The sequence below is a fragment of the Myxine glutinosa genome, chromosome 1 (assembly GCF_964187855.1).
Source record: "Myxine glutinosa chromosome 1, kmMyxGlut1.1, whole genome shotgun sequence".
Taxonomy (NCBI): domain Eukaryota; kingdom Metazoa; phylum Chordata; class Myxini; order Myxiniformes; family Myxinidae; genus Myxine; species Myxine glutinosa.
In genome coordinates, this window is record NC_136261.1 from 289,632,841 (window position 1) to 289,660,686 (window position 27,846).

Genomic DNA, 27,846 nt, shown 5'->3' on the forward strand with positions numbered 1-27,846 from the left:
TGAAAGGTCGGTGGTGAGCGATGAGGGTAGAAAAAAGGTCAGGGGCGAGCGGCGAGGGTAAAAAAAAAAAAAAAAAGGTCGGAGGCGAGCGGTGAGGGTAAAAAAATGTCGGGGGCGAGCGGTGAGGGTAAAAAAAAAAAAAAGGTCAATGGCGAGCGGTGAGGGTAAAAAAAAAAAAAAAGGTCGGAGGCGAGCGGTGAGGGTAAAAAAGGTCAGGGGCGAGCGGCGAGGGTAAAAAAAGGTCTGAGGTGAGCGGGTAAGGTGAGTCTGGGGTGAGCACATGGAGCTGCAAGGTCTCTTCCTAGGTTACTGCGCATCTCTTCTTCTGATCCCGCACTGCTATGATGCACCGAGAACGTGGTTGGTTGACATGAACACGAAGGATAGGGACAAGGACAAGCCCATTCTGGCGTATCTTCACTCAAAAAGGTTCAAATTTCGATTCATCAGACCGGTGTACCAGATTCCATTGCTCTGTCACATAACCTAGGTGTTGCCCTGCAAAATTCTTCTTTTCACCTCATTCAGTGGTTTCTTTGCTGCAACTTTGTCATGGGGACCTGCTGAAATCAGCGTTCTGCGATATTAAATTGACTTTCACAGAAATTTGAATTATCACCGACCTATATTGCACACTTCTAACTTCCCACAATGATTAATGGGGAGTAGCCCCACAAAAGTGAAAATAACAAACTTTTCCACAGTACAGCTTTTGAAGCATATATAACTAGAACGGCACTCAGTAGAGAGCATACCTCCGCTGGGTTGGCCTTATCACTCAATGGTGAAGAATCACTTAAAAAATTAAATAACTCTCATATCTGAATCCATATTCAGATCTTCACCAAAATCGAATTGATTCTTCCTTGTCCACACACAACCTGTCCAAAAAGTTTTGTCCAAATCCATAACTTTTTGAGATATCCTGCTATGCATCATTTTTTGACCCAGCTCCCAATGGTGAAGATCACTTAAAAAATTAAATAATTCTCATATCCGAATCCATATTCAGATCTTCACCAAAATCGAATCTATTTGTCCTTGTCAGACACCCAAGCGGTCCATAAAGTTTCGTCCAAATCCGTCCACAACTTTTTGAGATATCCTGATATGTATCGTTTTTGGCCCCATCTCGCAATGGTGAAGAATCACTTTAAAAATTCTAGTAGCCGGATCCGAATCCAGATCTTCACCAAAATCTAATCATTTCGTCCTTGTCGCATACGCTACATCTCTGCCAAATTTAGTCCGAATCCGTCGACAACCTTTTGAGATATTTTGTTCACAAGCAGACAGACAGACAGGGGTGAAACAACCTCCATCCACCTTTGGTGGCTGAGGTAAATATACAAATTCACTTTCATGGAATAGGTAAAATAAGCGCATTTAAATACACACATCACACTTACCAATTACATTAATATCAAGCCGAAAAAATTTCTCTGATGTCTATGAAATTAAAGCATCGAGATATAGTAATAGATGCGATTAATACATCACCTATGGGGAGTCACTTTGCGTGAAGACTTTGAGAAGTCAAAGGCAGACGCCATTCCTCGCACACTGTAAATGAAGGAAGAATTTCTAATCGAATTACTGTATTATGTTCTTCAAACAAGCTATAGCAAACACGAAGTGCCTCAAACTCCCCGCTCGACCTAGCGTCATGAAGTTTAAAATTTGGCGCCAATTTTCCGGCTCGGACCGTACCACGCGCACGCAGTGCTGTATGCTGCACACAAGTGGCTAATATGCACTTCTTCCTCTTCTGCATAACAATTTTAGTTTCTTCTTCCTCTTCTGCATAACAATTTTAGTTTCTTCTTCCTCTTCATAGTAGTGGAAGGCTATGACGTGTTTGCCATTGTCTAAAAGCCACGATTTCCTTCCATAATTTCGCACTTCTTTCATTAAAAGGGTACCCAATAGCTTTTTGCTTTATTTAACTTTTCCGTACTCTTGTGGTGATTCCGTTTTTCGTTGTGTTAAAAAACTTATAATCTACTTCCTGTGATTTCAGGTTTTCGAACCTTCTACTTCGGTAATGTTTGTTCGTATGTAATTCCTGTGTTTTTTGTTTTATCTTGAAAGGGCTTAGTTAAATTTATTACAAATTAACGATACAAGTCAATCCAAACAAATGTTAAAGTTATACACCACCCTGAACATCATAACCCCGTATTTCACCAATTCGTAACGTTTTACATTTAAAAAATAAACAACGATGAATAGTTTAGACATACTTATGTAAACAACTGTTTAAAAGTGATAAATATTCACCCACGAAATAGAGCTGCATCGACGACCCGGAAATTAAAACAGGAATAAAGAACAAAAATAATAAAATGAATGACCATAACATTTTTGGTAAATTACAATTCCTGTTTTACGTATTCTGTTCACAAATTCTGCATTTCCATTTGTTGGATCACTTCTTCTTCATAACCTCCCCATCTGATCACATCTCAAAAGGAGCGGGATTTACGTACTTAATAAATAGACAGTTCCTCAAGAACCTGACTGCACAATAATCAGTGACGTGTGGAACGAAAATATATTAATTAATACTAATAGGGATTATAATTTGCAGACTATAGTTGACTATATTGTTGGTATGTCGTCATATATACTTGCAATGTGGTTTTTTTTCGTCCTCCACAAAAGTAATGCGAAATTGAGAGCGGGGTTGCGTGTAAACAACACTGGGCTTACAATATGGCGCCTCGCCGCCGGACTCAAACACAGAGTGGTCTATAACGATCAACTCGCGAAACATCTCCATAAATTATATATACAGTAGGCTATACATATAATTTTATGCTATTTAAAAAAACAAAACAATCTATTTTAAGGGAGTGTACGTGTATTATATATATAAATATAATTTTTTTTTTTTTAAGTATTACATTAAATCGTGTTGTAGTTATGTTTCCGCACTGCAGTCATTCATTTGCGCGTGGCGGCACTGCACTCTCAAACGACGTACGTTTAGCCTCACGCACACGCACCGATGCCAGGGAGAGCGGGAGCGGGAGAGGAGAGTTCATTGAGAGGAGCTCTACTGCTCTAGAGACTAAAATGATGAAGGAACATTTGACCGGTGTTCAGGAACGCAAGCGTAAAGCAGAATTGGATGCAAATAAAGCAAAACTGCCTTGTATTAACAGGTACTTCAATTACAGTGTTTCTGCTTCGACTGTTAATGAAGTAACCGCGTCTTCGACTCCCGGTGATAACGGTACTGGGTGTATCATTGATACCCTAGTGGGCCCAGTCTACACTGATGGCTCTGGCGTGGACGAACGTGCTGTTGCTCATGAATTCCTTTCGCCGAACACAGAAGAACATGCAGATAACCAACAGGGAAGTTTACCAGTAACTTCCTCTGTTGCTGCCCTGTGGACTATTGATGCAAACACCCAACAATACTGCATGGACGTGGGCCCCGACTTCTTCCGAAATCGTGATGGGAATTACACAATGTCAACAAGACAATATAAGGACAGAACAAGGTAATAAACGTTATATATACTAGCGTGACTCGGCGCGCTCCGCGCGCCTCACCACACGTCGTTTCAGAGGTGGAGGCATCTTTGACCATTTCGGTGTCTTTTGGGTTTCATGGTGTTTTGGGTCTTCAGGGCCATTTGGGTCTTCGGGGTCTCTTGGATCCTCTGGACCTTAAATGGTATTTTGGGTCTTTGAGGTGTTTTGGTCTTTTGGGTCTTTGGTGTCTTCAGAGGCTTTTGGGTCTTAAGGGTCTTCGGGGTGTTTTGGGTCTTGGGTGTGTTTTGGGTTTTGGGTCTTGGGGGTGTTTTGGGTCTTCGGGGTGTTTTGGGTCTTCGGGGTGTTTTGGGTCTTCGGGGTGTTTTGGGTCTTCGGGGTGTTTTAGGTCTTCGGGGTATTCAGGGTCTTCGGGGTATTCAGGGTCTTTGGGTATTCAGAGTCATTTTGAGCCTCAGGGCCTTAAAGGGTATTTTGGGTCTTTGGGGGTCTTCAGGGTATTTTGGGTCTTCACAGGTCTTGGTGGTCTGAAGGGTCTTATGGGAATTAAAGGGTCATCAAAGGTCTGAGGGGTCTCAGCAGTCTTAACGCAATCAAGAGGGTTAATTAAGAGGGTGATAATTTTATTTGAAGAAGAAGAAAAAGACGTTTTCGTCGCATATAAACATACATACATACATACATACATACATACATAGCGAACCATAAACGTTTGCTCTATCTATCTATAATTCCAGTAATCTCTGTGTGTGTGTATGTGTGTATGTCTGTGTGTTTGTCTGTGACCGCTGTTTCTCGACAACCACGGGTCCGATATACTTGAAACTTGCCAGGTATATTGCTGGGGACCCGAGGATGTGCCTTTTCAAGGTTTCATATTAATCGGACAAGTAGTTACCGAGCTATGGCGATTTCTTTACCAAACTCCGCAAGCCGTTCGCTTTGGACCAAACCATTTCATGTAAATAGAGGGGGGGGGGGGGGGTTCTGTGGTCGTTGCGAATGGACCAAACCATTTCATGTAAATAGAGGGGGGGGTTCTGTGGTCGTTACTGCCACGTGGTTTCAAAGTTTTTTTTTGTTGTTGTTGTTTGCACGCATGCTTTTTTGCACGCACGTACGGGCACCCACGTACGGGCACGTCCTAGTTATAATAAAAGATATATATATATATATATATATATATATATATATATGTATATATATATATATATATATGTATATATATATATATATATATATATATATATATATATATATATATATATATATATATATATATATATATATATATATATATATATATATATATATATATTGTTACAGATACGACTTTGATGGTATGGTGGGCCGAGCGGGATGGCCGCCGTATCCGTACAAGTTACCCGATTGTGCCCGAATGTTGACTAATCGCGCTACGCTGGCTCAATAAGAAAAAGAAGACACCCGGCTGGATCACAATCACACAATACGACACCAACGTTTCGATTCTCAAGTATATTCGTACGGAAAAAGGTTAGATTACAGGGGCTAGAGGTATATTACAGGAAGACAGGCACTTAGACACACTCTTATATTAACCCCGGACAGACGACAGACACACGGGACAAAATGCTGACTCACACGGGGGTTGATGAAAAGGAAAGGCAGGTCGCGATGGCTCAAGGTGCACTCTTGGCTCAAAGCAGGGTACACGGTTCGGTCCAGAGATGCGGGGAGGTCTCGTCGCAGCGCTCAGAGGTGACGTTCTTTCTCAGGCCTCTCCAAACTCAGGCGCATCTGTTTCAGCGCTCGCAGGTCCGTCTTTCTCCAGCTGGGGGCGAATCTGACGTCACATCCGGCGCGGGGCCGCGTATATCCGGCGGGGAGTGACACGCCCTCGGCTCGTTAGCTCCGCCCAGATGGAATCGGTCCGCCCTTCTTATTGGGTGCGGGGGGGGGTTTACCAGGCTCCGCCCTTGACGAGGAGCTGACAGCCAGCCCCTTCGGGGTAACCCCGTGGAGCGCATGGTCTGGAGCTAATCGAGCCGGTGTGAGGACGCATCCTCCCCCGCTCCGCCGCCATCCCCTCTGTTGTTGTTGTAATTGTTGTTGTAGTTGTTGTTATTGTTGTTGTTTGGGGAAGAAGATGGGAGGAGGTATGGGAAGGTCCTAAACTCACTACTGGTGCCATATAATCACATTCTGGTGCAACGAAGAGTCATAATTAATGGAAACGAGGCCTTAACTGACATAGATTAAGAATAACTAGGAAGATGTCCGAAAGTTGTCTACGTGTGGTGCGGTGGACCTGGGCACGACATTTAATGGGGGAATAAGGGGAAGGTCGGCTCTACTGATTGTTATTTACATGCAATGGGACTAGGGAATGGGGGACTGGGGAAAGTTGGGGAGTATTGGAAAAAATAGGGGAATATTTACAAGCGGATATGGAGGCCAAATTCCATATTCGCAACATTGCACCCTTCTCTACCCTCGGGGCGTCCCGACCCGATAAATTTTTACCTACTTTAGTGTGGCACGCAATGTAGTTCCCTCTACTATTAACTCTACCCTGAGTGCGACAGTTTTACAGATATTCACAAATGAGTAAATATGTCCCCCTGCGACGTTGCACCCTTCTCCTCACAGAAACACACCCACAGGATAACCGAATCCGGAAAGAATTCTCAAACTAAACATACAGCCGGTAGGGAGCATTATTTACAAGACTACGCTGCTATTTACACTACGATCCAGGACCTGTTTTTGGAGGAACACATGCAGATGTTATGCATAGAGAGAGCGCGCTTGCCAACATCGATACACCAACCCACGAGTGCTCTGTGGCCGACGGCCTTTAATAACGTGCAGAGCACCCTTTTCCAGCATCAAAAGCACCACCCCACCACCAATCGGTGCAGTCACCATTGTTCAATGATTAAAAATAAATGCGACAACCCCTAACCCTGCAGGTGTCTCTTGCTCTTCTTGTGGTGCACTTGGTGGTGTTAACTATTAGTGGTTCACCTGTATGGCATAGGTGCCACGTTGATCCATAGGTCCATCCCCGGGTGGTGCTTGGCCGCAAACGAACTGCGGTCCATTGTGGGTGGCCACAAACATTGCGGTCCATATGGTGTACCGATCCAGGCAGCGAACAGCGAAAGTGCAGGCCCACAACTGCGCAGCCAGCACCTCTCTCTCCTCTCTCTCTACCCCAAAGCCAGATCCTCGGAGGTGGGAGACAAAAGAAGAAACAAGTGAGTAAGGTGGTAAGGGCGCAAAAGTGCACGCAATGTAAGGTGATGCACACTGGGGGCACATGGGAACCAGGTGAGACAGGTACGTTCCTATCGTACGCCCCCCCCCCCCACCAGGTAACCTACATGGCCCCTCCCTTACCCCTTACTGTATCCACAAAACACAACACTACCCATAAACATCTACTTTACAAATCAACAAACATCCCTACTGTCTTCCCCGTTCCTCCCATAAACCAAATTCGTCTTCTCTCCCTCCTAACCAATCAAATTTGCCATTTTCAACTCTCATCAAAATTTGCCATCTCCAACTCAACATCATAATTTGCCATTACCAATTCATCATCAGTCCCTCCTAGGGAGGGAGAGATGGAATCACCCCAATGTCTCATCCACGTCGTGATGCGTCTCACAAATCCACACAGCGATTCATCTCCTGCAACAAAACAAAGAAAACACAGGTGTGGAGTCATCATCATCACCACAGGTAAGTGGCTGCGTATGGTGCGACAGGTTCATTAATCCTAACTATTTCCTAAATGACTTTAACAACTTTACACTACCCGGGGTCTTTCTCCGGCCAAACCATTGGCCCTCTTACACTATGGGTTCTAAAAACCAATTCCCATTGGCCAAACTGTGGTGCTCTTCAATTTGGGGTCTCACTCCCCCGATTCATCTCCCGGTGCCCTCGCACAATTTCTGGGCTGCGGCGTGTACCTCTCCCAGTGGGTCTACCCACCTGCACACCTCCACCACTGCAGTTGCCTCCGAGCTTACCTGCTCCTCACCCTAACCTAACTACCTGGGGAAGGCCCTCTGGCTCTCTCCCCACTCCGTGCCCTCTCTGGCACTGGGCTGCCCGATCCACACCCGGGATCCTCAGGCACCCACTCACAACTACCGGCTCCCAGAGCCCACCTGCGGCCTCACCTGGCCGACATCCTCACAGTGGTGGAGTGCCCAACCAACTACACACACTAACAGGCTACACGCCCAGCCATTTCCACAACACTAATGCACCCATTCACAACACCATTCTGCAACCGCACCACAAATGCCAATATCCAACCACAATTTACCTGCACCCTCTACCTAACACTTACACTACCCGCCCCGGGTGCTCGTGAAAGGGGTCCACTCTTCCCCCATCCACACCTTCGCACCATGCACACCACTCCGTACCACTCACTCCAACTCTCTCCACACACCTGTACCTGCACACCTGTGCTCTCACACCTGGTGCCACCTGCACCCTTCTCTCCCCAAGCGCATTCGCGCTGATCCACACACTCACTACTCATACACTGCTCCACACACCTGTCCAGTTGCACACCTGTGCAATCACACCTGTTCAATTCTCACAAACACGGCATCATCTCAGCTAACTACTCCCTTCTGAAACTTGCGCTTCCCAGTCGTCCCTTTAACTATTGCGCTCCCTCGTCATTATAATCCACACTAATCTACCTGCGTCCCCACTACAGGTATCAGTCACTAACTAATCTTAACGTTACCTAATGTCAATCTTCGCTAGATCCCTACACACCATATCCTAACCCACCCGGGCTAGTTTTCACTGCCATACACCCCATAAGCTATTGCTCCTTTGCCCCACACATGGGAAAGGTGGCAGGGATGCCACCCTCTCCCACCGGGCCTATCGCTCCTCAATCCCCCAGTCCTCTGGCACTAATAAGCCCCCCTTATTCAGAGGTACTGGGTCCCGCCTCGGCATCTAAAGCCGAGGCGATCCACGGGGGCGCCTGCTCGCCGGTGTAAGGTCTTATCCGGTCGGCGTGGACGATCCGAGGGAGGGCTCGTGGCCCCATTTTGATCTTAAAGACCACGTCACAGATTTGCGACAGGACGACTCCTGGGCCTTGCCAGGGGGAGGTGAGTTTTGGGCACCTTCCCTTCCGCCTCCGGGGATTAAAGAACCAAATCTTCATCCCCGGAGCGTATTGACTCCCCTGGCTCCGGTCGTCGTACCTGCGCTTCATCTTTTCCCCCGCCAGATGGAGTTGGCGGCGGGCGAAGGCATGGACTAGCTCCATGCCTTCCTCTAGGTGACGTGCGTACCCCTCCCTCGGCGGGTTAACCACTGTGTCTGGCACGGGACCGCATAGCAAGTCGGCGGGAGCCCGTAACTCCCGCCCATACATAAGCAACGCTGGACTGCATGCGGTGGCCCCGTGCTGGCTGGTTCGGTAGGCCATGAGCAAGTAAGGGAGATGTTCGTCCCAGTCATCCTGACGGGTGGTGGTGAACAGTGCCAGTTGTTGGATTAGAGTTCGATTGAATCTTTCCACCATCCCGTCAGATTGAGGTCTTAAAGGCGTTGTTCTGGTTTTCCGAATTGACAGGAGACTGCACACATCTTTTAGCAATTTGCTCTCAAAATTTCGTCCCTGGTCGGTGTGCAACTCCTGTGGAATCCCATGCCGGCACACAAATCCTTCCACGAAGGCCTGCGCTACCACCCCTGCTTCTTGGTTGGGGAGGGCGTAAGCCTCCGGCCATTTGGTGAAGTAGTCCATCACAACGAGGATATACTTATTACCTTGGCGGGTGCGGGGCAGCGGTCCTAGAATATCCATAGCCACCCGCTCAAGGGGGGCCCCCACCTGATGTAATTGAAGGGGGGCCCTCATCCTCCGTGCTGGTCCCTTTTTGGCAGAACAGGCGTCGCATCTCCGACACCAGTCCTGTATGTCGCGCCCCATATTCACCCAATAGAACCTCCGGCGGACCCGAGATATTGTCTTTGTCCTGCCCAAATGGCCGCCGGAGCGGGTACCATGCACCTGTTGCAATATGACGTTCTTGAATTTGTCAGGGACTATCACCAGCCAGGAAGTTCGATCAGAGGGAACCTCCACCCACTTGCGATACAAGATGTTGCCTTTCAATTCCAGGGTCTGCCACTGAGCCCAATATGCCTTTGTTTGTGCCCCGAGGGGGGTGACCTCTTCCCCCTTTGGTCTTTGCCCCAATTTGACCCATTGGAACACCGGCCCCAGAACAGGATCCTCCTGCTGGGCCGTGCTCCAAGCCAACTCTCCAAATTCCTCGTCCGCGGTTAGTGGCAAAATTGGCCCTCTCACCCGGGTTGCCCGGACGACGAGAATCGGGGCGGAATCGCCCAATTGCTCCCTCTCCTCGTGTCTCGCACAAAATTTACAGTTTTCCCCCAGACAAGGACGCCGAGAGAGTGCGTCCGCATTACCATGGGCCTTCCCGGCCCTATGGGCCACATCAAAATCGTACTGCTGCAACTTTTCCAACCACCTTGCAATTTGGCCCTCCGGTTCCTTGAACCGAAGGAGCCATTGCAAGGAGGAATGGTCAGTTCTAACCAAAAATTTCCGCCCGTACAAGTACGGGTGGAAATGGTTCATGGCAGCCAGCATAGCCAATAACTCTTTGCGAGTGACGCAATAATTTCTCTCGGGCCTACTTAAGGCCCGACTATAATAACCAATCACTCTCTCCACGCCCTCCTGTGTCTGAGACAAAACTGCGCCCAATCCTTCCTGGCTCGCATCCGTGTCCAGGGTAAATGTCCCGTCACTAGTGGGGTAAGCTAGAAGGGGTGCGGATGTTAGACACCCCTTCAATTTTTGGAAGGCCTCGTGGCACTCCCGTGTCCAATTAAATCGCGTCCCCTTCTCCGTAAGCCGGTGGAGGGGACGGGCCAACTCCGCAAATTTCGCCACAAAGCGCCGGTAGTAGGAGCAGAGTCCCAAAAATCCCCGCACCTCTTTGATGGTACGTGGTGCGGGCCACTCCTCTACCGCTTTAATTTTGTCTGGGTCTGTTTTTACCCCCTCGCGGCCAATCACGTGACCTAGATAGGCCACCTCTCTTGCAAACAAAGTGCACTTACTCGGGTTCAGCTTCAACCCTGCCTGTCTGAGGCACCCAAACACCTGGTCCAAATTAGCTAGTGCCTGGGGGAACGTTTGGGCATGTACCAGGACGTCATCCAGGTACACCAGGCATGACTGCCATGGCATGCCGCCTAGTACATGCTCCATCAATCTTTCAAAGGTGGCGGGGGCGTTACACAAACCAAACGGCATCACAGTAAACTGATACAGTCCCTTACCTGTGGAAAATGCCGTTTTCTCCTTCCCTGCCCTATCCATCTCCACCTGCCAATACCCACTCTTGAGGTCCAAAGTTGTGAACCAATTTGAGCCCGCAACGGCATCGAGGGTGTCATCAATCCTTGGCAGGGGATATGAGTCCTTGAGTGTCACGTTGTTTAGCTGGCGATAGTCCACGCAGAACCGCGTGGTCCCATCCTTCTTTTTGACCAGCACAACAGGTGACATCCAAGGACTTCCCGAGGGCTCGATCACACCTGCGTCGAGCATTTTTTCAACCTGCTCGTCAGCTTCCGCCCTCTTGCTCCAAGGGAGCCGTCGGGCGGCCTGACGAATAGGCCGGGCCTCACCGGTGTGGATCTGATGTTTCACCAGGCCCGTACGTCCAATATCCTCGGTGGACAGGGAGAAGAGGTCCAAATGGGACCCAACCAGTTTGTGTAAGGCCTCCCTCTGGGTACCTCCCAACTCTACGCTGCTACGATTTACCATCTCGCAAATGGGATCGGGCCAATTCCTACTTGTCATTGAAGGCTCCCCCCGGGGTCGGCTCGGCTGGACGTTCTCGCCCCTCACTGTCGCGACTTCCTCAACGGGGGTGCAGCCAGCTACCCTCGTGCCCCTTACTATAGTGCGTGGTTCTGTACTCATATTTATTACTCGGACGGCCACTACCGGTCCGTCCGTTTTTACAAGGGTGCGGCCCACGATTAAACCCGGTATGGACTGCGCTGCCACCGGTTCGACCAGGCCGCAGGACTCCTGCCATGTTGGGCGAGCTGCCCATCGGGCCGGCACTATCGCCTCGGCCCTTGGGGGGATGGTCACGGCCTCGGAAGCCTCCAGCTCCGCTCTCTCGGCCGTGCTCACTCCCCCTAACGGCAGCTCTTCTACTCCCACCTGCAGGATCCCCCGGCACAAGTCGATTTTACAACCGCTGGCAGTCAACAGGTCCAACCCTATTAAACATGGGTCGCACACCTCCGCCACCCAAACATCTATCTCCCTCCTTACCGACCCTAACTTGAGGGTCACAGAACCACGCCCTATGATCGGGGCCGTCACCCCGGTAGCAAGCTGCAAACTATAATTTTGCAGGCGTTGGATCTTATCCCAGCCACCTGCGCTCGAATCAAGGACCACAGGGCTGATGATCGTGGCGCTAGCTCCTGTGTCCACTACGGCGTCTACCCCCACGCCGGCAATTTTGCATCTAATTGTCAGGCTACCGGTTCCAATTTGGCCACAATAAATGACCTGTCGCGTCAATGAGGGCTCTCCTCCATCCTCTGCTGCCGAACACCGCCCTACGTGCCCGACACCTTCTAGTTTCCCGGGGTCTGGCGGGGGGGTGTCTGGGGTCGGCTAACCCGCTCCCCCCTGGGCGGAGTTGAGGACCTCAACTGCCGGGGATCATCCCGGCGCGCGTTTCGACAGTGCCGCGCCAGGTGACCCAGGCGGTTGCAGGTATAGCACCTCACCTGGTAAGGTGCTTGCCTCCGGAATTCCAAATTCCCCCCCCTGTAGGTCCGAATTGGATTACCCGCTCGTGGTCCACCGCGGGCCACCTCCGGGGCCGCCTGCCATGGTCCAGGTCCTGCCAGGCGCTGGTCCACCAGCCTCCGGACCATGCCCGCCAGGTCAGGACCCACGTCGGGGGCGGGCCCCCTAAGGGGTCCGCCCTCCATCGGGGGTCCCATCTGGCGGACCGCCATTGCGAGACGCTCGCCCCCCCGGGCCAGGGGCCTCGCTGCTTCCCAACGGGCCGCAGCGTCAGCCGCCTGGCTCAGAGTCTGCGGGCGCCACATGGCGAGCTGTTGCCGGAGCTCAATATCCGGGAGGGCCTGGATAAAATGGTCCAGCGCCAGGCTTTCCCGGGAATCCGCTGCCATGCTAGCATGTGCGATCCCCACTGCGCGGCGAATGTCGTGGGCAAGTTCCCCGATGGCTTCCTGGGGCTTGCGCTTTCGCAGCGCGAGCTGAGCTTTAACAAGCTCGCTCTGCTGTTCTATTCCAAATCGATTAATTAGGGCGTCGCGGAGGGCTGGCAGGGTGAGAGCACCCGCTGGTAATGCCGTCAGCACCTCCGCCGCCGCGCCGCGCAATGCGGCCACCAGGTGTACTCCACCTTCGTCCTCACCCCAACCGTTACCCTTACACACACAGTCGAACTGCGCCAGGTACGCGCGTAGATCACTCTTGCCGTCATACGGCGCGAGTGGGACCTTGTGGGACCACCTCGTATGCGAGTCGTTGCCCGCCGGCCGGACCCCGTGCGTCGCCCCTTGCGGGGTCAGCGCGGGGCCGAACCGGCCAGGCCCCCACAGTACATTACCCCCAAGGGGCTCTCGTGCCTCCCCGGTCCCTCCAACAACTACCCCTGTTGGTGTCGATGCATGGGTCACACCTCCGCAACCCGCTACCCATTCCATACTCCCACAACCTTGCTCACCCACACCTCGCACCTCTCGTTCCATACCCTCCGGACCAGCCATACACCTCACTCGTGGCCTCTCACGAACTTCCGGGTCTATCTCGACCCCCAAGCTTATTAAATCACCTGGCGCATCATACGCACGACCATATTGGTCACCACTTACACCGGGTCCTCTTTCTCTTCGCTTCTCCTCCATCACCTGCGAATCCCTCATCCGGTTAATGAGCACATCATCACGATCCGAACACAGACTTTGGACCAATTCTTTTACTTCCTCCTTTATCTCTTTCTTATCCTCTCTCCGTCGCTTCTTAATTTCGCTCACCCCTTCTTCCACTTCTTCTAATTTTTGCTTCATCTCCTTCATCTCTCCGTGCGCCCCTTTAAGTTCTTCCTCTAACTCCACTTTATTTTTTTCTATGTGCTCCCGCACCTCCCGCTCTTTAACCTCCATTACCTCTACCACCTTGTCCATTTTCCTCGTCAGGTCCTCATGTACCGTCTGGCACTCTTTTTTAATTACCCCTACGTCCTTTTTCATCTCTTTCTGTGTCGATTTTAAACCCTCTATTACCGCTGTGTTCTTCTTTACCTGGTCCCCCAACTCCTTTTGTCCCACTGTCAGTTGTTCTACTCCCAGCGTCAACTCCTCTATACCACCTTGCAATTTTACAGTCCCCTTTCTCACCTCTTTCTCCATGCGCTCCTTACAGTGCCTCACCTCCTCGCGCACTCCTCCGACCTCCTCACTCACTCCTCTTCTGATCTCCTCTCCCATCTCTTGCATCTCCTGCCCAGATGCCACCCTCATCTGCTCCATTTCCTCCCTGTGAGCATCCAGTTTGGTTTCTACCCCCATTCTGACCCCCTCTATCTGCTGCCCCATTTGGTTAACTTCCCTTTCCGCTTGGTCCCTCATGTCCCTCAATTTGCCTTCCATGGTGTTTTCTAACCCCTCTAACCCTTTTTGCATCCCTTCCATTTGATTCTCTTGAGCGGCCATTCTGTTTTCTACCCCCGTTAACCCAGTTTTCACTCCCTCTATCTGATTCTCCTGGGCAGCCATTCTATTTTCTACCCCCTCTAACCCATTTCTCACCTCTTTTATCCCATTGTCTAACCCCTCAAAATTTTTGTCTAACTTCCCAATTTTCTTGTCTAACTCCTCAAAATTATTGTCTAACTTCTCACCGGTACCCCTCGCTTCGTCCCTCATTACCCCCAATTGCTCACTCCGAGCCCTCGCTTCGTCCCTCATTACCCCCAATTGCTCACTCCGAGCCCTCGCTTCGTCCCTCATTACCCCCATTTGGTTTCCCAAGTCATTCCTCAGGTCTTCACTTGTCTGGACCATGAGCGCCTTTATTTGTTCCATAAATAGGCCCCAATCCATCGGCGGCGCTGCTACGGTCGCGGGCGCGGTGACCAGCGAGGCGCCATTTTGTGCGTTTGCTACCCTCGCTGCTTCGCTCTCCTCATGTCCCTCATGTCCCTCAATTTGGTCCTGGACCGACCCTGCTTCACTCTCCCCTACCGGACCCCAGCCGTCTTGATCCGCCATAGCGCGACTTGCAAAATTCGAGTTTCGTAAAACAAAACAAATTTCGGCCGCTCCAAATTTTGACCAAATTTTTTTTTTTTTTTCCTCTATTCGTTTTTTTTTTTTTTTCTTCAAAATTTGGTCGGGCCTCGAATCTCACTCCCGACACCAATTGTTACAGATACGACTTTGATGGTATGGTGGGCCGAGCGGGATGGCCGCCGTATCCGTACAAGTTACCCGATTGTGCCCGAATGTTGACTAATCGCGCTACGCTGGCTCAATAAGAAAAAGAAGACACCCGGCTGGATCACAATCACACAATACGACACCAACGTTTCGATTCTCAAGTATATTCGTACGGAAAAAGGTTAGATTACAGGGGCTAGAGGTATATTACAGGAAGACAGGCACTTAGACACACTCTTATATTAACCCCGGACAGACGACAGACACACGGGACAAAATGCTGACTCACACGGGGGTTGATGAAAAGGAAAGGCAGGTCGCGATGGCTCAAGGTGCACTCTTGGCTCAAAGCAGGGTACACGGTTCGGTCCAGAGATGCGGGGAGGTCTCGTCGCAGCGCTCAGAGGTGACGTTCTTTCTCAGGCCTCTCCAAACTCAGGCGCATCTGTTTCAGCGCTCGCAGGTCCGTCTTTCTCCAGCTGGGGGCGAATCTGACGTCACATCCGGCGCGGGGCCGCGTATATCCGGCGGGGAGTGACACGCCCTCGGCTCGTTAGCTCCGCCCAGATGGAATCGGTCCGCCCTTCTTATTGGGTGCGGGGGGGGTTTACCAGGCTCCGCCCTTGACGAGGAGCTGACAGCCAGCCCCTTCGGGGTAACCCCGTGGAGCGCATGGTCTGGAGCTAATCGAGCCGGTGTGAGGACGCATCCTCCCCCGCTCCGCCGCCATCCCCTCTGTTGTTGTTGTAATTGTTGTTGTAGTTGTTGTTATTGTTGTTGTTTGGGGAAGAAGATGGGAGGAGGTATGGGAAGGTCCTAAACTCACTACTGGTGCCATATAATCACATTCTGGTGCAACGAAGAGTCATAATTAATGGAAACGAGGCCTTAACTGACATAGATTAAGAATAACTAGGAAGATGTCCGAAAGTTGTCTACGTGTGGTGCGGTGGACCTGGGCACGACATTTAATGGGGGAATAAGGGGAAGGTCGGCTCTACTGATTGTTATTTACATGCAATGGGACTAGGGAATGGGGGACTGGGGAAAGTTGGGGAGTATTGGAAAAAATAGGGGAATATTTACAAGCGGATATGGAGGCCAAATTCCATATTCGCAACAATATATTTGTGCAGCGTCTGTCCTGTCCTGTGTTTTCTTGTGTTGTGTTGTCACTGAACTACTTTCTCAAACTTTTGTGAAATCGTACCAAACTTCTGGTATGCACATATCTCTCACGTCGGTATGTCCTAAGGGTATTTTCTTTTTTTTAATTCCAATTTTTTTTTTTTTTGGGGAATTTTTTTTTTTCCAACTTCAATTGTTTATAAAATGTGATATCACGTATATTACAAATACATTTGTGCAAAATAATTGTTTGAATTATGATTGGTTTAAACCATGACAAAACGGCAACTCGGGTACAGTCATTTATCTATACATCGACACATCTGGGCAGTGTCTGTGTTGTCACTTAACGACTCCTTCAAACTTTTGTTTCCGTGGTTGTGAAGTGTTTTTAATAACGTTGTGGTGGTTTCGAATCACGTGGTGGTGAGGTATTTTGATTATGTGGTGGTGAGGTGTTTTTAAATGACGTGGTGGTGAGGTGTTTTAATATCACATGGTGGTGAGGTGTTTTTAAATCACATGGTGGTGAGGTGTTTTGAATTATGTGGTGGTGAGGTATTTATAATTACGTGTTGGTGAGGTGTTTTTAATTAGGTGGTGGTGAGGTCTTTTGAATTAGTTGGTGATGAGGTGTTTTGAATTATGTGGTGGTGAGGTGTTTTGAATTACTTGGTGGTGAGGTGTTTTTAAATGACGTGGTGGTGAGGTGTTTTTAATTTCATGGCTGTGAGGTGTTTTTATTCTGTGTTTTATGGCTGTGAGGTGTTTTTATTACGTGTTTTATGGCTGTGAGGTGTTTTTATTACGTGTTTTATGGCTGTGAGGTGTTTTTATTACGTGCTTGATGGCTGTGAGGTGTTTTCAATTTCGTGGTGGTGAGGTGTTTTTTATTTCGTGGTGGTGAGGTGTTTTTATTACGTGTTTTATGGTGGTGAGGTGTTTTGAATTATGTGGTGGTGCGGTGTTTTGAATTACTTGGTGGTGAGGTGTAATCGTCCCAAACTTCCAGTCTGCACCTACCCCTCCCCTATGTATGTGCTGAGGGGTTATTTCCTGAAAAAAAAACATTCAACCTAAATCTTCAACCTAAATTGCCTATAAAAATGTAATATCACAAACACAACAAATACATTTGTGCAAAGTAATTGTTTGTATTATGATTGGTGAAAATCATGACAACACAGCAACTCAGGTACAGTCATTAGCCTCAGCAAAAATAAGCCCGTTCCTCAGTATCGACGCTTAGCGAGGCGAGCACAGCGAGCCGAGCCAAGCTAGTATATATTGTTGTGGTTTTGGAATAAAGGATAATTCCCCCTCGTAGGTAGACGCACCACAACATGAAGCCTCGCGATAGTTCAGTTATTTCTTCGTGAATGTAAGCATAGTCCCTTCCTGTGTTACTTTTGCGTTGAGCAGGCCCGTGAGTAGGGCGGTCTTTTGGCGATAGCATGCCACGTGGCAGGCCTGAACAAGTCTGGCGAGGCCGAAGGGAGGCGCTGCAGGAGGGAGTGGCCGGTAAGCAACGAGCCGCCAATCAGGGCTCGGGGGGAGTGGCTAACCACGACGATGAGAGGTGGGGTTTGGAACATTCGAGTAAGGCAGGGGCGAAGCCATAAAACCCTGCTCCGAGCCCCCCACCTCAGTTGAGTCGAGTGGAGTTGGGAAGTGGAGTTCAGTGGAGTTCAGCTTGTTTGATACTTTAGTGGAAGAGGATAGTATGACCTGGGTGGAGATACCAGTTAGCAAATAATGTAAGTATTAAAATATTTTGAAGTAGTCCAAGTCTCTAAGCTGTCTGTCACCATGTAAGTGAAGAGATTGCATTGAGGTACTGGTTTATTCTATATGTTGGTCAGTTAGTCAACACTATTAAAGTGACCTCAGCACCATCCCGACACACACCACTGTGTGTATTACGGAATGAGGTGTTTTACGGTGGCCAGAGTGCAAATCCTGCCACCAACCTCCTTGAGAGAGGACCCAGTGAGTTGGTGCTCATTTTGCTGACATCAGAAGGATGACAGGCTGTGTCAACCCCACCTGGTATTCATTCAACAGCTGGCCAGGATTCAAACTCAGCAGTCCTAGGATCCCAGGCCCTTCACCCTAACTGTTAAGCCAACACCAGGCTTAGGGTGGTTGGAGGCAGTCATAAGAAATGCTTCAATGTTTGAAGAGCCCTTAATCAAAGTTTTAATGATACAGTCACGTGAAAAAGTAAGTACACCCCATGTAAGGTTTTGATTTTTTCAACATATTTCAACATACAGCTATTTGATCTTCATTTCAACAATATTGAGAGATAAAGGTGATATCATGTAACAAATATCATGAAACATTTACATTTTGTAGTCCATTGTATAATTTAAATAAACATAAATGCAAATTTCGCATGTGGAAAAAGTAAAAGTAAGTACACCCCTACATTTATCACTACTTCAAATACCTAAAATTAGAATCAGATGCACCAGCTCAGGTGCAAATGATTAGAACATCATTAGAGAGGATCTTGGAGGAACCTGTCTTATTTAAACCTCAGAAATTTAGTTTGGTTTGCTCTTTGTTGTTGAAGTGTGCGGCATCACCATGCCGAGATCAAAAGAGCTCTCCGAGGCCTTCAGATAGAAGGTTATAGATGTCTACGAGTCTGGGAAGGGATTTAAAAAGATCTCCAAACAATTTGAAATCAATCATTCAACTGTCCGGAAGATCATCTACAAGTGGCGAAGATTCCAAACAACTGCCAACTTGTTCAGGCCAGGCCGCCTCAGCAAGTTCAGCCCGAGAGCAAGACCGCAAGATGCTGAAAGAAGTCTCAAAGAACCCCAGAATGTCATCATGGGACCTACAGGAAGCTCTTGCCACTGTTGATGTCAAAGTGCACGAGTCTACCATTAGCAAGAGGCTGCACTAATTAGATCTGCATGGGAGGTGTGCCAGGAGGAAACCTTTGCTGTCCAGAAAGAACATCAGGGCAAGACTAAAGTTTGCCAATGAACACCTAGGCAAAGCCCAGCACTTCTGGAACAAGGTGCTCTGGACAGATGAGTCAAAGGTGGAGCTATTTGGCCACAGTACCAGAAGACATGTTTGGCGAAAACCAAAGACAGCATTTGCCCACAAGAACCTGATACCAACTGTAAAGCATGGTGGTGGAAATATTATAGTTTGCGGGCAGCTTTGCTGCATCAGGCCTGGGCAACTCACGATCATAGAATCCACTATGAATTCTTCATTGTTCCAGAGGGTGCTTGAGGATAATGTGAGGCCATCTGTCGGAACCTTGAAGCTCAACCGAAAGTGGACCTTGCAATATGACAATGACCCTAAACATACCAGTAAATCCTCCAAGGAATGGCTGAAAAGAAAGAAATGGAGGGTTCTGGAATTGCCAAGTCAAAGCCCGGATCTAAATCCCATCGAGATGTTTTGGGGGATTTGAAACGAGCTGTGCATGCCAGAAACCCCTCAAACATCGCACAGCTGAAAGAATTCTGCTTGGAGGAGTGGGCAAAAATTTCTCCCAGTCGATGTCAGAGACTGGGAGACAGTTATAAGAAACGCCTACTTGAGGTTGTTTCTGCCAAAGGGGGCAATACCACCTATTAGAGCCAAGGGTGTACTTACTTTTTCCACATGCGAAATTTGCATTTATGTTTATTTAAATTATTTTATACAGTGGACTACAAAATGTAAATGTTTCATGATATTTGTTATATTATATCACCTTTATCTATCAATATTGTTGAAATGAAGATCAAATAGCTGTATGTTGAAATATGTTGAAAAAGTCAAAACTTTACATGGGGTGTACTTACTTTTTCACGTGACTGTTTATGATCTGGGGGGCATGTACCTCCCCTCCCCATCATATATTATCACCCTATTGTCATAATTTCAGTTCCCTCCCAATCATCAAGTGTGATAATTTGCCCCATCCAGATGTATGATGTAATATGTGAATGTTCCCTAAAGGGTATTGAAACAAACCTAACTGGCAAAGCCAAATGGCAGTACATTCTACCTTTCAGAAGCGTAATTGTCGGTGATAAAACTCACCCAATATGTAGGATAAATATGTGATGGGCATACATACATATGGAGAGACAAACGCTGTAAACACAGGAACCAAACATCTACGCCCCGCAAAAAAAATCGTTTAATCACGAATTTGCCAGTTTTAAAAGCCTCTTTGCGAGTGGGAAGAAGAGGAAGAAGCGCTAATGTATGGTTCATTCACACAGCAGTTTGAACGGAAACATTTATTATTCTACGACAGTAGAAACCCTTTAGAAGGACACGTAACAAGCATACAAAATTATATATACAGTAGTGATATTTTGCGAAGCAATAGGGAAAAAAATAAAACGACACAGAAGGGACCCACAAACAACAACAGCCACAGCCACGATAACAATCGAGTGTTATAAAAGATCCTTATTTTCACGTGTTTTACTTCATGTGTTTCACGTGTTTGTTTGTGTTTCAAACTGAATGAAAAACGTCAAGGTAGAGCATGCAGATTGTGATACATGAGAGGTTCAACGATATGTTCGGCGACAAAGGAATCAAAATGGTGGTGTGTGGAGTTGACTGTCGTACCGCCATAATGACATCACATCACCCCTGTCATGTGACCAGATCCTCAGCTCTGATTGGTGAACATTTGAGAGGACAGACAAAAACTGTTCTAGATGGCTTTGCCCTATGGGCAATGACAGTGCGCCAAAGCTGACGTCATCGGCCGGGGATATTAACGAGGACCGAGGCCATTTTCGGGCAGTTATGATGGAGTAGGACTGGCAGTTGAGTGACATTCCTGGCAGTGAGAAGGTTTTTGAGTTCACGGTTCGCAGTTCACAGCTTGAGAGAGTCCCGGTGCGATCCTGAGTTGGCTTGTGAGCAGAGTCCTGGCCCTGGTTGAGTTGGCTGTCGTGTGGAAGATCACTGTCGAGGTGGTTGGAGCTCGCTCCTTTTTGCTGTGTGGATTCGCGCTAGCCTGCTGTGGGACCTCGTGGTGATCGGTGCTTGGTGCTCGGTGCTCGGGGCTTTGGGACTTGGAGCGAGGCGTGCCGCGGGACGAAAGGAGCCGGGTGTTGGACGGCAGCCACCAAGACGACAAGGACGAGATAAGGCCGTATTCGCGAATACACTTTACATAAAAGACGTGTTATTTTCGTATTCATCTCCCTCGTCTCGTGTTTGAAATCTGTTGTGCGTGGGATCCCAATTTAGTACCTTATTTTATTACCGGCGCGTGCTTTCACTATCTTTGCTTTTCCTCAATAAACCCTTGCATCATTTTGTATAACGCAGTTTACCGGGTGGTTGATTTCAATAGATAAGGCTGCGGGGAATCTCGCCGCTTCCCTCCATTCCGCGTGCTTAGGGGCTTTAGGTTTTGGAATCCGCCATTGAGTTTCCGCCTCGGAGTTAAAGCCTTCGTGATCGGCATCCGCGACCGCCTGATATTAATTTCGGCGGTTGCACGACAATATTGTTGTGGTTTTGCCATAAAGGTTAATTACACCACACGACACGTCGACACGACACGACTTTATAGTTCATTGCACGACAACATGTAGCCTGCAGTAGTTAGTTATTTCTTATTGAATGTAAAGATTAGTCCTTTCCCATTGTGTAGTAATCAAAACCAATATGCGTTGAAGGTAGGCAGGATTTCAAACCTCCGTGTGGTTAAGGGAAGTCATTACTAATGAGCAGGAAGGCGTGGCCAAAAGAACAGGCCCATGTGACCAAGGACGGGTCGGGAACACCACCAGCAAGTGACCAATGGGGTGTGAAACCTTCCCGAATGAAAGGGGGAAGGACTGAAACCTTCATTGGGTGAGGAGGGATTGAAGGCCAGCATGCGACAAACCTCAGCCAATGGGAGGCTGTGGGACATTTTGGAGGCGTTGGCGGGTGTGATAAAACCCCCGCCCATCGCATTTTCATTCTCTTGCTTTTGGGATTTTGTTGCGCCACGAGATCTCTCTTGCTTTTTGCGTCAACGCCCGACACCCTTCACTCTTCGCCGATCTCTGGACTCTTCCTCTTGCCCGGACCCTATTGCCTTTGTCCTTTGTCGACGACCTCTCTTGCTTTGTGCTTCGCCGATCTCTCGCTCTGATCCGGTGGACCTGCAAGCGTTGGCCCCTCCCGCGACCCATCTTGAAGCTGGTCGTCCCACCTGCGCTGAATCTCGCACAACCTGCGCTGAAGTTCATCAACCTGCGCTGAAGTTCATCTACGTGTGCTGAAGTTCGTCATCCAGATACCTCGTCCAGGCTGCACGTCCGGATCGAGGATCGAACTGCGCGCTGTGCACAGCCGCGGCCACCAGCGAGGCAATCCGAGCACGTACATCGATCGGTACGAGAACAACCCATGTGTCATTCTGTATGTGTGAGAGTGTGAAGGCGCCTGTGGGGTTCATGATAGGTAAGGAATTGATAAGCTTACATCTTCGTCTCTTTTTATCTGTGCCTTCAAAATAAAAGGCTGTATATTTTTGTTACATTCAAACCTGTTCGGATACGTCTTTTCTCCATTGGCGTAGCATCACCCGAGACCAAATTTGGCTTGAATCAGGTCCGTAAATCACGTGAGGTAACGCCTCTTTCCACACTGTGCAAATCCGCTTGGCACACAATAAGGTGTGTGAAAGCGAGGGTCCGATCCCCAGTTTCTTCGGTTGCGTGTCTTGAAGGTATTTGGGAATATTTGACCAGCAAACTCTTCGGCGGGTGGCTTGGAGGTTGGCGATCGGAATTGCTTAGCAATCCGTCAATCACGAGCTTAGTTGGTCATGGTCGGCGGCCTCAGTGGAACCGGAGTTCGAGGGGAAACGGGGCATAAACCCCCCCTTTGTACGTCGACGAACCTGGGATCCGCAACAATATGGTACTTTAATGGCCCATTCAGCATCAGCAGGCCAAACTATATATAGTAAGTTATTTATTTTAAGTTATTTATTTATAATACAGTCGTGGCCAAAAATATTGGCACCCTTGCACTTTTTCAAATGACTCACAATTTTCTCTAAAAATAAGTTGAAATTGACAAAAGTGTTTGTTCTCCACAATTCTTTATTTCAGTTTTTCACTGTTAATATTACAGAACCTTTGTTTTTGATTCAAGACTGAATATATCCTTTTAAATCAGAAAATAAAAAGATATGGCATTGACAAAATTATTCACACCCTAGACTTAATATTTGGTAGCACAGCCTATGCACAAAATAACTGCAGTCATGCATTTCCTATAGCCATGAATGAGCTTCCTACACCTCTCGACTGGCAGTTTGGCCCACTCTTTTGTGCAAACTGCTCCAGTTCTCCCAGATTTGAAGGGTGCATTCTCCCAACTGCTGTTTTCAGATCTCCCCACAGGTGTTCAATGGGATTTAGATTTGGACTCATTGCTGGCCACTTCAGAACAGTCCAGTGTTTTGTCTTGAACCATTCCTGGGTGCTTTTTGTAGTGTGTTTGGGGCCATTGTCCTACTGCAAGACCCATGACCTTCGACAGAGGCCCAGCTTTGACACTGGGTTGAACATGCGCTCCAAAATGCCTTGGTAATCTCCTGATTTCATGATGACATGCACACATTCAAGGCACCCAGTGCCAGAGGCAGCACAGCAACCCCAAAAATCACTGAACCTCCTCCATGTTTGACTGTAGGGAGGGTGTTCTTTTCTTTCAAGGCTTCATTTTGTTTTCTGTAACATAGAGATGATGTGCTTTACCAGAAAGCTCTAATTTGGTCTCATCTGTCCATAGGACATTCTCCCAGAAGGATTTTGGCTTGTTCAGGTGTGTTTTGGAAAACTTGAGTCGTGCTTACTCAGCAGTGCGGTCCTCCTGGGTCTTCTACCATAGAACCCCCTTTTAATTGAGTTGGCGACGGATGGTGCGAGTTGAAACTGTCGTACCTTGTGTGTGAAGGTCATCTTGAATATGTTTGGCAGTTGACCGAGATGCTTTCTCCAGCATTCGAACAATCTTTCGCTGCAATCTTCGATCAGGTTTTCTCTTGCGGCCACGTCCAAGGAGGTTGGCTACTGTGCCATGGGCATTAAACTTCCTGATAACATTGCGTATGGTGGACACAGGAACATCAAGGTCTCTGGAGATGGACTTGTTGCCTTTAGATTGTCCATGCTCGGCTAAAATCTTGTGTCTGACCTCATCAGACAATTCTTTGGTTTTCTTTCTTTTCTTCATGCTCATTGCAGTACACACGGTGTCACAAAACAGCAGAATGACTCCTATTCTCCATTCAAACTGGTTCAATGAGTGATTTTTATATTGCAGGCACCTGCAACTTACCGCAGGTGAGTTCATTTCCAATATTAAGGAGAATCAGTTGTCATACCCTTCCTCCCGTCCATGACACACGGAATCTTGTGGTGAGGCAATTGCCCTGAAACAAATTGCCTTAGCCTCCTGGAAGGCAATCTCATTTCCTTTCACAAAGCCCAGAACAAGTGTGTGTCTACCCTCAGGAGAGCCAGTAAACACTATCTCTCCACTCTCAAGACTGAACTCTCAAACCTGTCTCCCTCTCCCAAATCCTGTTGGTGTCTGGTCAAATCTGTTTCTGGTGTTTGTTCCCACTCCATCTCCTCCCTTACCTCAAATTGCTACACAGCTGACTCCGCACGTGAAAAAGCTGAATGCCTTAACTCTGTGGTTGCCACAAAATCTTGTGTCCCAAACACATATCTATCTGTACCCACCGTACCCAGTCAAACCCAGCTGCTCCTGGACTCTGTGTCCTTCTCTGTTCTGTCAAAACATCCACTCTGATTCTGCAACTGAACCAGACGGCATCAGCCAACAGGTCCTAAAATCATGCTCTGCCGCTCTTTCACACCCTCTCTCCGTTCTCTTCACCCTCTCTTTTGGTCAAGGTCATCTACCATCAGCTTGAAAATCAGCCAACATTACTGCTTCAACAAAAAAGGTGCAAAAACAGATCTTTCCAACTACAGACCAATCAGCCTGCTCCCAATTATCAGCAAAGTCATGGAATCCCTCACTGCTTCGGATATCAAATCCTTCCTCTTCTCCAATGGCTTGATCTCGGATCATCAATTTGGATTCAGACCAGGTCATTCTACACTGGACATGCTGCTTCTGCTGTTTCAACATTGGATGGAGGTCCTCAATGCCAAACAGGAAATCAGAACTGTCTCCCTTGACATATTGCGTGCCTTCGATATGGTCTGGCATCCTGCTATGCTCACCAAACTCACCTCCGATGCCCTATGGTATCCATGGAAATCTCCACACATGGCTTGCAGACTTCCTCTCTGGTCGTAGTCAATGTGTGGCCCTGAATGGATTTCTCTCATCTCCCCTTCCTGTTCAGGCTGGAGTTCCCCTAGGCAGTGTTCTGGGCCCTGTGCTTTTTCTGGTCTTCATCAATGATCTCTCCGACTCTCTGGAAAACCCTCTCTATCTCTTTGCTGATGACTCCACTCTCTGCCGCTCCATACCTCATCCATACCTCATCGGCAGTCTGCAGCCTCCTCACTCTCTGCAGACCTTGAAAAAATCACAGACTGGTCAAACAAGTGGAACATGTCTTTCAATCCTGACAAATCTGACACTCTTACTATGTCTCTCCGAAAAGACCGACTGCACAACCCTCCCATCTACTTTCTCAACAATCTTCTCCAAGAAGTTCTGTCACTGAAGCTTTTGGGTCTCACTATCTGCCATGATCTTTCCTGGGAAAACCACATTTCCAAGCTGGCCTCCAAAGCCAGTCGCCGACTAGGCATCCTATACCTTTCCCACCTATTTATCCTATTTATATCTTTCCCATCCCCTCTCCCCTTCCCATGCCTCTTCCCCCCAAGCCCTCCCCCTCCCACAGATCTCCCGATGTCCCTGTTCTCTATTGTTGTACTTGTGTGCTTCCCTCTCTCTCTCCCCATCTTGTCTCCTGCTCCCTTTATTATGTTTTTTTTTGTATCCGTTTTTTTTGTGCGATTAATGTTAGGTCTTACACGAGCCTCGATCTTGTACACACAAAAAAAAAATCACCTGCTTGAAATCTAATCATTTCTAACAACTTCTAAAAGGTGCCAATAATATTGTCCGGGCCATTTTAGGATTTCTTTGTGGAATAAGCTAAGATTTAGTAATTTTTCAGCTTTTTACCTTCGCAAAAGCGGAAGGTTATGTTTTGATCGCTGTGTATTTATTTGTATGTCTGTGTGTGTGTATGTTAATCGCATAACTCAAAAAGTATTCAACCGAATTGCATGAAATTTGGTGGGATGATTGGTTATTATACGGGACACATTTGATTAGATTTTGGGAAACAGATTTGCTCAAATTCTGACTATTTTTAACTCGATCGTATTTCACTCAAAGTTATGAGCGACTGAAGAAGAAGATGTCTATCCAGGACGTCATCACTATAACGCGATCTCCCGCGATCATTTCAACCTCAAAAAAAATTATAATTGCAGATTTGACAATAGATGAGGCATATTAACAAACGAATGAAACAGATTTGCTCAAATTCTGACTATTTTTAACTCGATCGTATTTCACTCAAAGTTATGCGCGACTGAAGAAGAAGATGTCCATCCAGGACGTCATCACTATAACGCAATCTCCCGCGATCATTTCAACCTCAAAAAAAATTATAATTGCAGATTTGTCAAGAGATGAGGCATATTAACAAACGAATGAAACAGATTTGCTCAAATTCTGACTATTTTTAACTCGATCGTATTTCACTCAAAGTTATGAGCGACTGAAGAAGAGGATGTCCATCCAAGACGTCATCACTATAACGCGATCTCCCGCAATCATTTCAACCTCAAATGAAATTCAAATTGCAGATTTGTCAATCGGGGAGGCATATTAACAGACGAATGAAACAGATTTGCTCAAATTCTGATTTTTAAAAATCGATCGCATTTCACATAAAGTTTCACATCGCATACACTCCCATGCCAAGTACAGAACAGTAGCTGCGGCGAAGGTATGCGCTCTACCGAGTACCCGGATTCTAGTTTTGTTTTGTTCCAATGCAATCCAAAGAAATACATTTGTGGATACCAAAAGATGTTTTAATTTCAACAATTTTCTGGAAGAAATGGTGCATTATTTGAAAAATGTGTAAGGGTGCCAATGAAGCGCGGTGCTACGCGCGCTTACTTGTACAATAAGAAGGAAGTGGACAACGCGGTAAGTTTAAGTGTCTTTATTAAAAGAGTTCACTGTAGCACTGGCGCGCTCCGGGCTGCGCACCCGGTGTATATCCCGCTGCCACGCCTACCCCTTGGGCGTGGCCGCCGCCCACTTGGTGCGTGGAATCATTCCCTCACGCCAGTGAGCTTTCGTGTCCGCCACACGTGCCCCCCCAGAATTCCCGCGCACCTGGAGGGCCAGTTTGCGGGGCAAACGGATGACCCGGCCGAAGCGCCCTCTGGCGACCGGCGGCGTCCGGGGTGCAGGGATGCCAGCTGGGATGCCTCCGGCTGCACCCGGGATGGGCGCAGGACCGGGGGGCGGCGTGCCGGCGGGGCTGGGTGGTGCCGGGGGTCCGCCCGCAGGGGGGCGGCCCCGACGCGGGGGCCGATCCACCGGCGGTGGGTGGTCCACGTCGAGGTGGGCCGGCTTGAGGCGATCCACCGAGACGCGGTCGGGAGTACCGCC

General features: G+C 48.1%; 2 protein-coding genes across 4 annotated transcripts in view; one reads left to right on the forward strand and one right to left on the reverse strand.

Moving 5' to 3' along the window:
* Positions 1-1,838, reverse strand: part of CCDC77 (coiled-coil domain containing 77) — a 104,123-nt gene extending 102,285 nt beyond the window's left edge. The window contains exons 1-2 of one of the 2 annotated variants that reach the window (XM_068134302.2): positions 1,711-1,830; positions 1,501-1,563 (exon numbers count right to left, since the gene is read on the reverse strand). In XM_068134302.2, coding sequence (XP_067990403.1) covers positions 1,501-1,553 — 53 coding nt within the window. In that variant the 5' untranslated portion in view covers positions 1,554-1,563; positions 1,711-1,830. Of the gene's footprint in view, positions 1-1,500 lie in introns of both variants that reach the window. The other variant, XM_068134293.2, reaches the window with a different exon arrangement.
* Positions 1,839-3,007: 1,169 nt separating this feature from the next.
* Positions 3,008-27,846, forward strand: part of LOC137438869 (zinc finger MYM-type protein 1-like) — a 36,483-nt gene continuing 11,644 nt past the window's right edge. Inside the window, exons 1-2 of one of the 2 annotated variants that reach the window (XM_068134327.2) lie at positions 3,008-3,167; positions 3,341-3,512. In XM_068134327.2, coding sequence (XP_067990428.2) covers positions 3,134-3,167; positions 3,341-3,512 — 206 coding nt within the window. In that variant the 5' untranslated portion in view covers positions 3,008-3,133. Of the gene's footprint in view, positions 3,513-27,846 lie in introns of both variants that reach the window. The other variant, XM_068134312.2, reaches the window with a different exon arrangement.